This window comes from Polistes dominula, unplaced genomic scaffold, assembly GCF_049000335.1.
Source record: "Polistes dominula isolate Pdom_NZ unplaced genomic scaffold, Pdom_raw_medaka contig_373, whole genome shotgun sequence".
NCBI lineage: Eukaryota > Metazoa > Arthropoda > Insecta > Hymenoptera > Vespidae > Polistes > Polistes dominula.
Window position 1 is genome coordinate 4,925,654 of NW_028300899.1, and position 13,853 is coordinate 4,939,506.

The 13,853-nt window shown below is 32.5% G+C and overlaps 1 protein-coding gene across 3 annotated transcripts in view; it reads right to left on the reverse strand.

Moving 5' to 3' along the window:
• fz2 (frizzled 2) overlaps positions 1–13,853 on the reverse strand; it is a 128,111-nt gene that overhangs the window by 81,600 nt on the left and 32,658 nt on the right. For 2 of the 3 annotated variants that reach the window (XM_089179366.1, XM_089179367.1), the window contains exon 2: positions 6,552–6,686. In XM_089179366.1, the coding sequence (XP_089035492.1) occupies positions 6,552–6,588 (37 nt within the window). In that variant the 5' untranslated portion in view covers positions 6,589–6,686. Of the gene's footprint in view, positions 1–6,551; positions 6,687–10,238; positions 10,900–13,853 lie in introns of those variants that run through there. The other variant, XM_015318062.2, reaches the window with a different exon arrangement.

Sequence of the window (13,853 nt, forward strand, 5' to 3'; positions counted from 1 at the left end):
TTGACGTATGTCGAAAAATAAAAGCCTTTTATCATCGATGATGGATGCATTCACAACAACAAAATATGATTGGTCACTCTTTCTTCTTTCCTTTCTTTCAATCTTTCAAGATCATCTTCTAGGATCTAGAAGGAATGACAAACTCTAAGGTTTCCCAAAGGGAAAAAGCTATAATCCGCTTTGAAAGGGACCAACGCTTTAACCCACGAATAGTTTTGACGTGATGAACCCTACTATAACACGTCCAAGAAATAGACGGAAGCTTAGAGAAATGGACGGAAGAGCTTTGTTATAGTATTATCCACTACTACTTGCTTTCTTACACCTAGAACTATTTTACCCCTTTTTGTTCTTTTTTTTTGTTTTTTATTTCTTACCTTCTACTTCCATTTGGGATTTCACTATAATATATATCAAGACATTTTATCTTTAAGATCCACAATGTAATTTTTTTTATCTTTTAGATAAAGCTAGAAATACTGTAACATTTTTTTTTTTTTTGAAGGAATTGGAGGAAAAATTTCCATTATCGATTATATTATTGAGTAATCCAAATAAATAAATATTTGGATAATATAAAAATGAACAAAATCGATGGATCTATAGTAATTTCTATTATTATTTAAATTTTTCTTGGAATGTTCTTATCGATTTACGAAAAGTATTTTCGTATTTTACCTGGTTAATTTTATGACTTTAAAATCTCAAAACTTTTCTAATATTCATCGTATCTGACAATACTATTTGCGTGAGTTTTAAAGCTGGCATATCATAGGTTGGGAAAATAAAATTTGCGATGTTTATGAACTTGATGCCAGTATCGGTATCCATACTACAAAATTAGATTGAAACTTTTTCAATCTAGAAATTTGGATGTCAAATATGCATCGGTAAAGAACTAAAAGCTAAAAATTAAACATTAAACTATATTTTTATTATAGAATATTTTTTTAGGGATATTTTATTTTCTTACGTAGTTAAAAATTGAAAAATAAATTATTAAGAAACAAGAAGAGATGTTAAAATTATTGGAAATGTTTTTCCAATATATTGTAAAACGTGCAGATTCCTCTTAAGCTGGATCCTTCAATTATAAATAATTATTTTAAAAAAGAATTCATTATTTTTTCTTCAATTAAAATCACATCCGTGTACTGATTTGAATTAAATCGTTTCATTTTGCTTCGTATAAAATTGATATTCGTGATTTAACAAAATGAAATACCACAATGTAATCACGAAAACGAAGGTTATTTCGAATCGTAAGTGAGTTGCCGCACGTTGGTTACGTGTTTCTTCTTCAGACAAGTGTCACCAAAATTCCGGAAAAATCTTCGAAATAAAAGAAAAAAAATTGGACACTGTTCCAACGTTATTTCGTCGAGAGAAAGAGAGAGACGAATATACTCGTGTACGTACAGCATACGAAAAAAGGTTGTTTCGATGTGCCCGGTCGAATACTAATTTTCCAATGGTTACGCAAACTCGATGAAAAAGAACCAAAAAATGAGAAAAAGAGAGAGAATTAAAAAAAAAAAAATAAAGAAAACTTAGAGGAAAAGGGATATAACGAATGTGTGTTGTACGTGAACATGCATTTCATACGTGATATACATGTATAGGTGCATACGTGCATGAGAGTGCGTAAGTGCGTGTTCCTGAAAGGTGAAATAAAAAGAGAACGCTGTTTGCGCGTTGAAGAAAGAGAAAAAGCCAGCAAGAAATAAAGAGAGAGAGAGAAAGAGAGAGGGGTGGAAGGGGAGGGGGTGGTAGAGAAACGAAAAAGAATTTGCATGAAAATACAGAAAGTTTAGAAAGGGCGTTTTCTACGTTTCCCCGCCGAATGTTGCCGCACTTATGCCGTGTAACGTTGAAATATAGTATGCGTTTGAAAATATACGTATTGATAATTGTACGTGCATGCGTGCGTGAGTGAGTGCGCGCGCGTGCTTTGCGTGGGCGTAGGTAGAGGGCGCGTTTCACGCGATGGCGGCTTTCACAAAGGCATTCGTAGAGTCGCTTTCCTTTTTCTCTTTCTCTATTTCTCTTTTTTCTTTTTTTTTTTTTTTTTTACTCTTTTTCTTTCTCTTTTTTTTTCGCAAGGCATTCGGATATGTACCTAACCGAGAGAGTTTTTTAACGAGCACGGAAGCGTGGCACGGCGTATATGCGCGCGCACACGTTCGCATAAGCTCAAGAACAACCACCACTACCACCACTAAACACAACCACCACCTTGACAGAAGCTTTGCAGTTGGCGTTAATGGCGCTACCAGTAATATTACTTCGTCCCATCACCTACCTGTCTTTACATTTTCCAACACCTCCCCACCTAGGCCCTCTTCTTTACCATCCCCTCCCCTCCACCCATTTCTACCCCTCTTTTTTTATTTTATTCTTTTTTTTATTGTTATTATTATTATTTTTTCTTCTACTCGTAACTCCTTTTTCTTTGATTTTTTTTCTTCTTAGTGTTTGCCATGAAGAATGTTTTGATCGTAAATCTACGAGCAGAGTAAAAAAGCTACGATCCCCTCGACCGCGATTTTTTTTTTGTATTTTTTTTTTCCTTTCGATGAAAAGCATCGCGTGTTCTTTGTCAATGTAAAAAAAAAGAAAAATAAAAAAAAATAGAATAGGAGAACATTGGAGTAGTTGGAGATGATTTGAGGGTGATACCGTGGGTACGATCTTTCAATGAACACGAACGTTAATCACAATACCGTATGTGTATCAATATAGTTAATGTAATAAACAAAACAAAATGTAATAATCTCGTAGTTTTTTTATTTTCGTATTTTTTTAATTTAAACTCGTAGTTTAAATAATTGAAAATCTAATTGTTATTACAGATTTTTTTATAATATCAATAATAATCAATATTCAATAAAATTTTTGGTATCGATTATAATCGATGTACCAAAAAAATACCACTAATTTTGAACAATTTTTTATTTTCAATATTAGTTGAAATAATAATTTAGATTTTGTAAGATCGATCCTGTTGAAAAAGGTAGGATAACAAAAAATTGATAAGATCTAATAGACAGTGCATGCAAGTACCTGTGTGTTCACGTTGAACATGTGGTCGATAAAAAACCGATGAGAAGAGGGTAGAAAATGAATGAATGCATGAATGAATGAACGAACGAGGGGTTAACGAGAAGAAGAAGATTGCTGCTTTGGATAACATAAATTATTTCTGTGATAATACCTATGGGAAAATCTTGTTATATGCATAAGAATTAATAAATGCAATAACTCAGGGTATCATGATAAATATTTGACGAATGTATGAAATGATAACCAATAGAAAACTACTCTAACGCATCTTCAATTTGTATATCGATACTTTTCGAGTATATACTTTATTATCTCATGAAATAAAAAAAAAACCTGTGAAAATTGAAATTTTACGCAAGAACGAGTTTGACAACGACCAATATGGGATGCTTTTAGATTGACGGATAAGTGCCATCTTACCTGATATCCCCACCCATCTCACCACCCTCATTTGAAGAAGAAAACTCCGAACGTTATTCCATCTTTTTTTCTATTCTATTTTCACGACTAAATCCAAGAAGAAGAAGTAGGTGTAAGTGAGATAGAGATAGAAAACTGGGTAGATAGATAGAAGGGTTTATAACCCTCCAAGGTATTTCTCTATATAACCTAGGAATATTTATCGGTCCATGTCGCGTCATTTCTTCCCACAAATCGAAAAGTAGGGACGGGGGTGGGAAGGAAGAGTAAAGACGAGTGGGGTAAACCCCCCTTTCTCGTCTTGGATTTACAGAAATAAGGGAAAAAGAATTCCGAGACGGATGATGTCGGAGGGGTTGCTTGAACGATCTTCTCCCTGCCAGTAACTGTAACCATTCGCTAAAAGAAAGAAAAAAAAAAGAAAAGAACTAGAAAAAAAGAGAAAAAAAAGAGAGAGAAAGAGAGAGAGAGAGAGACTAACGGAATATTCGTTTTGTGTTGTTCACAAGAAAGAAAAAAGGGAAAAAAGACAGAATGAAAGACACAGTGAGAGAAAGAAAGAGAGAAAGAAAAAAAAATACACATATAAACGTGCGTGCATATATGCGTGAGTGTGTATTGGTAAGCGTGCTAGCATCTGCTCGAGGTTCTGTACGTCGTTTTACCCTTTCTAAAGCTCAGTTCAACTCTTAATAGAGACGAGTCGAGCACATTGTCGCAAGTGGTACGAACGATTCCACCGATGAAACGATAAAACTCGAACGGCAAAACTCTTCTGCTATCATCCCGCGTAGCTGTCGTCTCATAGAAACGTCTAGCTTTTCAACTTTTCTTCGTAGGAAAAGAAAGAAAATAGAGAGAGAAATACTTAGGAATGATTTAAAAAAAAAAAAAAAAAAAAGGAAATGAGAAAATCTCGCATACCCTTCCTTTTTTTCTATTTCGACTCTTAAAACTACTTCACCTCATTTATGTTATTTTACGTGAAGGTTTTATTTTAAAAAAAGAAAAGAAAAGAAAAAAGAACGAAACTGAGCGAGAAAGATAGAAAGAGAAAGAAAAATAGAGAGAGAAATAGAGATAGGAAAGATTTTACTAAATTAAAATAAGGAAAGATAAAATTTACAGTTATACAATATAGTATAACACTTATAAAACTAACTTGTAAAAAGAAATTTTTATTTTTATTCTTGTTCAGTTTAGTTTTTTTCAAAGCTACTTTGTACATTCATCAAATATTATGTAAGAATATAAAATCCTGTTTAAAAATGAATTTTCAAATATTCCTCGAATACAAACGGCAAGAAAATGAAATCAAAACCAAAACTAAATATTAGAATAATTAGGAAAGGATAGACAATATTGATGTTAAATATTTGAAAATAAATTTGTCGACACAAATAGAAAATTTTATTTCTAAAAGGCTAAATCCCAAAGTGTCGACTTATAGGAAGAAGGAAGGAAGGAAGGAAGTTTCTACTTAATTAAAAAGAGACAGAGACAGAGACAGAGACAGAGAAATAGAGAAATAGAGAAATAGAGAAATAGAGAAATAGAGAAATAGAGAAAGATAGAGAAGAGCGTATAAATTCTGTCGTATTCGCTAAATCCTTTGGAGAAAAGCGAGTTAGTTAGGTTGCTAGCTAGCTAGGTAGCTAGCAACCTAGCTTGCGTCTCGATGCTAGACGACGTGGTGGATACGAGAGAATGGTCGAGTCACTGCGAGGGTAAACCACCACCCTGTACCGGGATTTCCACGAGTGGCTGATACAGACCTTTGCAGCCGTCGCGTGTTCAACGACCGTAACTCAATAGGGTCCGTACTACTCTCTCTCTCTCTCTCTCTCTCTCTCTCACTCCCTCTTTCTCTTTATCTGTCTGTCTGTCTGTCTTTCTATCTATGTGCAACCTTCCGATAGGTATCCATTTGCACAGTAGACTTTGATATCGATGAATATGGCGGACGACATCGATTTGTCTCGTCTTCCTTTAGATGATCATGATTATTATTATTATACAGTAATTATTGCATTTTCTTTAAAAAATCTTTAAAAAATATTCCTAATATTTATATATAAAAAGTCTGTGTCACATTATTGGTTTCCGATGAACTTTTAAAACTACTGAACCGATCTTAATGAAATTTATTTTATTTTGTGTGATTTTTTTCGACTTAGTGCACAGGATAGTTTTTATCGCGATTATTTTTATTTTTTATTGCTAATTTAAGGATTTATTATTTAAAGGTTATCTAGGTCTCTAGGTATTGTAAGTTTTCAATAAATGATGCTGTATTACAATTCAATTTCAATTTACATACGACATAACCTTACTTTATATATTTTGTCGTGTATTATTAGTTTATATATTTCATTCTAATTGTAATATTATTTTATGTGTTGTTATAATTTACTATATACTTTAATATTACATTAAATTAACATTTTATAATAAGGCCACAGCAAGGTGTAGCCAGATCATCCTAGTAATTAATAAATGATGAGTTAAAGAAAGAATTAAAAAAAGAATTGTATGTGATCATTCGCAAAGAATAAAAATAAAATGAAAAAATTGAAAAGATATAAAAAAAAAGATGGTCTAGAGAATGTTATGGGGGGTGTGGAGGTGGGGAGATAGTATGTATAGGAACTCGAGAGGATTCTCCATCGAGAGGATAGAAGAAGGGGAAGGGTGAGGGGGGTTTATAGGTAGTCAGAGGTTGAAAGAGAGGATCGTTCGAATGGCCGATATTGCACCCCCGGGCTGTAATTCGTATCGAGTTTTCCGTACTGGCCCCGGCAACTCGATCGGAAACGCGATCAGGATAGCGAAAGTAATTTTCGGACGATACGATAGAAGAACGCCTCTCTATATTCTCTCGTTGTATCCTACCCCCCATACCCCTCTATGCCACCACCCTATGTCATTTCCCTCACCTGGTGGTTTCTGGATGAAATCGTAGTAGACCAAGGAAAATTAAGTCAACGACGATAGAAAGGGCTTATAGCAAAAAGGAAAAATAACAAGAAAAAAGGTTTTTTCTAGAAATTACTTTAAACTAGACTTACGATTCCGATGGTTATAGAAGAACTCCGCACTCTCCATTCCAGTTCAACGAATTTCCGTTCTATTTCTGATACAGGTATCCGTGTGAAATTGCTTCGAGTTACGTGATTATCGTACGGGAAATAACGTCTACGGTGCTGTAATTTGAACAAAAAAGATCATTAGCGGATAGAGACAACAATCGGTAATATGCTAATGTAATTATTAAAATGAATTTCTTTTTTTAGTTTTATTATTATTTAAATTTTAGATATTTTCTTTATACAACTAAGGACATAGGAGTTTCTTTTTTTCAATACTATTTTTGAAAATTATTTATATTAAATCTTCAATATTGCAATAGATAACGTTTTTATTGGCAAAATATTATACATAATATTTTATTGAATATTTTGATCAAAATTTAATTTGATAGAACGTAAATTTTAACGAAATAGAAAAGAAATTTGATAAATGCAAAATTCGCTAGACATAATTCAAGATTAAAGCAAATAATTTTCATGAAATATTCTTATCCAAATCGTTCATAGAAAATTTAATAACAAAAAAACTCATTTTTATCAAATATTCCTCATGCATATAGAAATATGAAATTTTCTAGTTTCGACAATTATTTAATTTCTAAATTATACCTTTCATCAATAATATAAAATATTTTAGAACGCATACTTCATCTTTATAAATATTAATATCTTAATCAACGTTATTAACTACAGATTATACATTATTTTCTATAACTAATTTTGTGATATAAAAATTGTAGATATTAATTAACATATTATATAACGTTGTTCCCAACATTAACATATTAAAACATATAAATGGAGGGGTTAGGAAATATAAGAGATAAATTTGGTTGGTCCAGAATTGACATAGGTTTGATCTCGTTGGCCGGAGGTATAGAAGGAAAAGAGAGGAGGGTTACTAAGGATGGTGAGGGAGGAGGAGGAAGAGGAGGCGGCCAGTATATTGGCCGATATTCAGCGAGCATTAACCAGAAGCATTCCCCGCTCGACAAATGGCAATTTAACGCTGTCGAGAGTCGAGCGTCTCGGTCGATATTCGGTGCGACCCTTTGACCGTCGACGTTAATGCACGGCCGGCCCTTTATTTCCTGCTGTCACCCAGCCACGACGATAGGAGGACGAACAGCAACCGAGACGAAGAGTAGGCGAGGGGACCGTTGCTGCCCACCCACCATAGTCGTGTCGACCACCACCCACACCCACCATATCAGAATGAAAGATAGAGAGAGAGAATGGTTGTAGACAGAGATAGAAATAGATAGGGATACTTATTCTCTTACACGCCTACACGACGAAGACAAGCTTCAACGATTTAATTAGGAAATAATTGTTTATAGTAACGTTATAATTCATTTTATCTTCATTTATCTTATCTACTCTTTTTTTTATCTTATTTTATTGTAATCTCTCGATTTTATTACTTTTTACATTTATTTTCTCTAATAGAAGTATCTTTTTATTATTTTTCCGAGATTGTATATGTAATTTATTTCTAATCAAACTATTTTTGTAGGAAATAATGAAACAATATTTATAACACAACGTCATTAAGATTTAAATAAAAGAAATTAATAATAATTAAAAGTATCAATTTAAATAATAAATCAAACAATATTTCTAATAATACTATATGTCATAAAATACAAAATTTTCCATTACAAAATATAACTAGTTTAGCATTTAGTATATCATCTTTGAAAGGATCAATTTGTATAATTAACAAGATTTATATTTTATTTATTCACACGAATCAATAATTCCATTTTAAATTGGTGTGCATATTTTTTATATAAAAAGAATAAGAAGAACGATCTCTACTAATTTACTAAACAGTGTGAATGATAATGATGAGAAATTCAGTCAGACTTTTCAACAGAAAAGTAGACATAATTGTAGGACAATGCGAGGGTGGTGTTCAGATCCATTGTCGTAGGTATACTACACGCGTCGGACGACTGTCGCTCGCCAGGTGTCCCATCTTCCGAATATATATCGTCTACAATGCGGTTCAACATACAACAGAATTTAATGAAGCGGGACCGACACTTACGGAGCTCGTGTTTCGACGTGACAGTGTGTCCGATTCAAAGCCCTCGTTACCGAAGGGGCGATCCGTGACGAATGGGGGAGGGTTTATGTTACTTCCCTTGGACAAAGAGAGACTCAGTCTTGTTTTCTTATTCACTCACTCATTCATTCATTCATTCACTCTCTTATGTTTTCTTTTTTTTATATACAATAACATACACACGTTTATCGATAAGATATTATAATACTCATTTTTTTCAATTTGTCTAATGTATTAATTTTTTTTTAATTCGTATGTCTTTTTAACCTAATACATTATTCTACACCATTTATCTTCCTTCTTTTTAATTCACTGATTTTTTAAATTTTTATCCTTCTCTCTCACTGTGTCTAATTCATTAATTATTATTCTAACTTTTGTCTTCTTTAACTCGTTAATTATTTTCATTTTTATCTCCCGTGTCTCTCTCTTTCTCTTTCTTTTCTTAACACGTTTATTCTTTCACTTTGTTTATCTCTCTCTTTCATTCTTTCTTTACCTTTAACTCGGTTCAATCTCCAACTTTGTTTCAGTGTCTTTTTTCCTACACTTTCGTACTCATTCTCTTTTTATACACCACTACTCTTTTTCTATTCAACGTTTGTACTCTGAATACCCAACCAACCAACCAACCAACCAACCAACCAACCAACCAACCAACCAACCAACCAACCAACCAACCAACCAACCAAGCCGCCGCCGACGTGGCATTGCTAGCTGCTGCTGCTGCTGTTCGCTGATTCAGGACGCACAAATTTTCAGAAAAATATCCACGAGACTCAAAGCGAGCGAGCTGAGCTGAGCTGAGCAGAGCCTCTCGCTGCGCGTTAATGGACTCTTTTGTATCGTGCATAAGTTAAGCGATCGTTGAATAACGACGCCCCGCCGATATATATATATATATATTCTATATACATACACTGACAGACAGACACACATATATATTTATATATGTTCACATATAATATACATATAATAAATATATACATGGTGTATTCTAGCATGTCAACCACATTAATATTCGTGGTGACTCGACGTCTAGTCGATGTTTCATCTACCTCGGTTCTATTATCATTAATATCGCGTCACCTTCCATTGTCCCTGTTAATCGACGCAATTACGAAGAGACAGACATAGAAAGGGGAAAAAAGAAGAAAAGAGAGAGAGAATGTGTAAAAGAAAACAGGAGAGAGAAGAGGAGAAACGAATGTAGAATAACGAAAACAAACAAAATAGAAATAAAAATTAAAAAAATAAACTCGTCTAGGTTTTTCCTTTATTATCAGACACTCTATTTTCTCCAATCAAAAAGTTTCCACATCGCCTTCGAGGCTTTCACGTGTCGGTGACTTTTAATAACCGCTGCTTATGATCTTCTCATCTTTTTCTTACTTTGAACATCCTTTTCTTTTTTTCTAAATGAGAATGCAATCTATTAGGAATGTTCAAATGAACAACTGTATCCACGTATTTCTATTTAAATAATTTTTTATTAAAATTGAATATAAATCGATGACTTGAAACAAAAGAAGACAATTCCAAATGGAATATGAAATAAAAAAAACGATTTATTGTTTAATCGGTATCTATCTTACCTGATTCATCAGGTATCAATCTCGATGTATCTCGTTAACGACGATCTATGATCATAGTCCGGGTTTTAACACACAGTATTTGATATTTCACACAGATACACACATTTAAGTATTATTTTTCTTTGATTTTATTTATAATTTTCCAAGAGAATTTTTGATTAATTAAATCAAGTCTCTCTTATTGGTCTATCTTTTTTTACTTATTTTCGATTGATTTCTCAAATCTCAAATAAATTCACCACACGACGACACTATCACAACGTCCGATTCGTCGTTCCCCTATTTCTTTTCACCTTCCTTTTTTTATTTTCACTCAATGGAGAGGAAATTAAAAAAAAAAAAAAAAAATCAACACACTTTAAAACACGAGATAATGTCTATAATAATAAACGTTCATAAAAATCGTTTGTTTATTACACATATAAATAATTGCGATTTATTTTTATTGAAGATAAAATTAAATCAATTTTTCTCATTTGTTAATCGTAGATATTAAAAAAAGAAAAAGAAAAAATGAATGATCAACGTCCAATTGAATTTTTTTTTATTGGATGGAGTTTTTTGTTGTATTTTGTTGTTGTATTTTCTTATAGTAAAACTGGGATGGTAAAAGAGGATGATTCGCGTATGCCGGGTTGCCGGTACTACAGGCGCACGAGAAATGCACGCTCCGTGGATGGACCCACGCTTTTATCGACGCTGCAACGATAGCTGGCGCATCTACGTGCGCGCAAGCGTGTTGCATTCCTCTTTCGTTTGCTTTTCCTATGTTTCTCTGTCCTTTTCTTTTTTCCTCTTCCTCCATCTTCTCATCTTTCTCCTCATCTTCCTCCTACAACTCCACCCATCTTTCTCATCCTCCTTCTTTTCCTTCTACAACTCCACCCATCTTTCTCATCTTCCTCTTTTTCCTTCTCTCTTTCTCTTTCCTTTTTTTATTTTTTTTTGCATCCACCTTTCCTCCTTCTTTTCCACCTTTTGCGTTTGAGTTCGTTTTCACGAGAGCATGGTCAGCTCTCAAGCATTTGGAAGAGTGAATGCGCGCGCGTGTAAGACACCAAGCTCACCCTTTTTTACGCTCTTATACCTTTTGGCCCTTCGGCCCTTCGGCCCTTCGTTCCTTGTATCCTTGTGATCGATCTAATGCGACTTCCGACCTTACTCAATGCAAATGTACCCCCCCCCCCCAATCCTCTTTTTCTTTCTTCTTTTCAATCTTTTCTTTATTACTTTACGGTGATTTAAATTTGATTTTAAAACAGGTATTATTTTTTTTCATCCTATTTTACTTTTCTATTTTAATATAATTTCATGGATCATTTATATATTTTTCTTTTCAATTATTATCATTTGACTATAAAATAAATTTTATATAAAATAATAATATTAATATTAAGTAGTAATGATTTTTATATAATTTTACATATTAATTATAATGTAATTACTATAAACTTATTTTTATATAAAAGTAATTTTATTATTATACGAAAAATATTTTACGTAACAGTGATTTAAATTTTATCAATTCTCGTTAAACAACGAACCTTTTTTTAAGTAAAAGTTACTTATTCACCTTTATTTTAAAAATATATCTCAGTTCATGAATTATTTATAATATAATAAAGGATAATATATTCTAACAATAATTAAAAGTTTCTTATCATCGATTATAAAATAAATTTAAGAAAAAATAAAAGTAAAAAGAAAAGATAAAAGAATGATAATACGATTTATTTTGAAAGAATTAATTAGATTACGTAACCAAGACCATTTTTCTTTTCTATCAACGATCACAATTCATTGGTGCGATAGTAAAATAAAAAAGAAGAGCCGCGTGGAAAGAGTACACTTCGTTGAGTAAATATTTGAGACCGGCTGAATTAGAGAAGGCTGAGAAAAATGTTTGTCGTTGCCCGACAAAAGACATCGCTTATCAAGGCGTCGTAATTAACGATTCACTGCAATTCGTTTTGCCTATCTGCTACGTGCCGCTATATTCATTCTATATCTTTTATTATTAAGTATACACTTATCTATTTCCCTCTAATAAATCTCTTTCCCCCATTATGAATATTATAATTTCTATTAATATGAAACACTTATAATATACAGTTTGTTAGAATAAATTAACACTGAATTAGCAAAAAGGTTTTTTCGTATTTCATATAATCAAAGTTATATAAAAATTCATAGAGTTTGTTTTATATACCACCAGTTACAAGACACCCTATATATAAATCTCTATTAATTTCTCACTCACTCATTATGAATACTATAGTTACTATTTGTACGAATATATTTACAATTATTCAGATAAGTTAAATATACAATTGATATGCATACACGAATATATTTACAATCGTTTATCACTCTAATTGTAAATATGTAATAATCGGATAATAAATTGATCGTTCGATCTTTAAATAAAAATATTTTAAGCTGAAAGTTATAGGTTGGTGGTAAACGAACAAATTATAAGAATTATTGTTGAATCATTCGTTGACGTCATATTAAAACGAATATTTTATCGTCGATCGTTCTCCTGTCGACCTGGTTTGATTGATTCTATGAGTAATTAGCGGATAACCTCGGAAATGGTAGCCACAAATTTCGATTAATATGGTTACTGAACGAATCGACACGTAAAACGTACCAACCCCAACGACCGGTACGTACAATCCTCGTACAACACTTGGTATTATACTATAGCAACTAGGGGGTCACCTAACAACGCGAACAATTTCAAATAAATCCTGATAAATTTAATCCACGTGAGTTCAAAGTTCATCGGCCCCCCGATGAATATATTCGAACAGATCTCGTTAAAAGCCCATTGCCGTTTTCTCTACCGTGTGTATCACGACTGTATGGAACACGTTAAGTCGACGTGACGAGAATCGAAACGGAATAACACAAAAAAACAAAAAGAAAAGGAGAACTCCCTACATGAGAAAGAAGATAAAGAAGTATCTAACTTTTTCTTCAAGTCAAAAGGGACCAGACGACCTCGCAAGAACGAGTCGTTCGTAATTAAGATATTAATAATTCGACTTGAGAGACCACTCGAGAAAACATCCTTGATACTGATACCAAAAACAATCCCCTTCATTGCAATTTTATACACACAAGTATATACATATATGCATATATATAACAACATTTTTATTTTTCTAATTTTCTAAGATATTTAATATGTATTTCTTCCTATTCATCTTAAGTTATACGAAAAAGAATTTTCCTATTTGATATTTTACTCATATATAGAGTAATACATATAACAAAATTAAAAAATATATTTTTACAGAAAATATTTATTTATTTTTTAAATTAAATATGTCCTTTTCTTATGATATGAAGATGAATTTACTTGTTTGCAATCTTATACTTACATACATACGTAGGAAAATCGAAATAAACATTTAAACGTGAAGTTTCTATTTGCGCGCGTTTCAATTTTTCCAAGAAATTTAATCTGTCCTTTTGTTTTTATTTTTCTTTTTCATTCTGTCTTATGTCGATCTTATTAAACATTAAGAAATGTTTTTACGAGAACTCGCATAGTAGCTTCTGCACATTCACAAAGCGAGCTTATGCAAAACAATCAAGTCTCGCAAT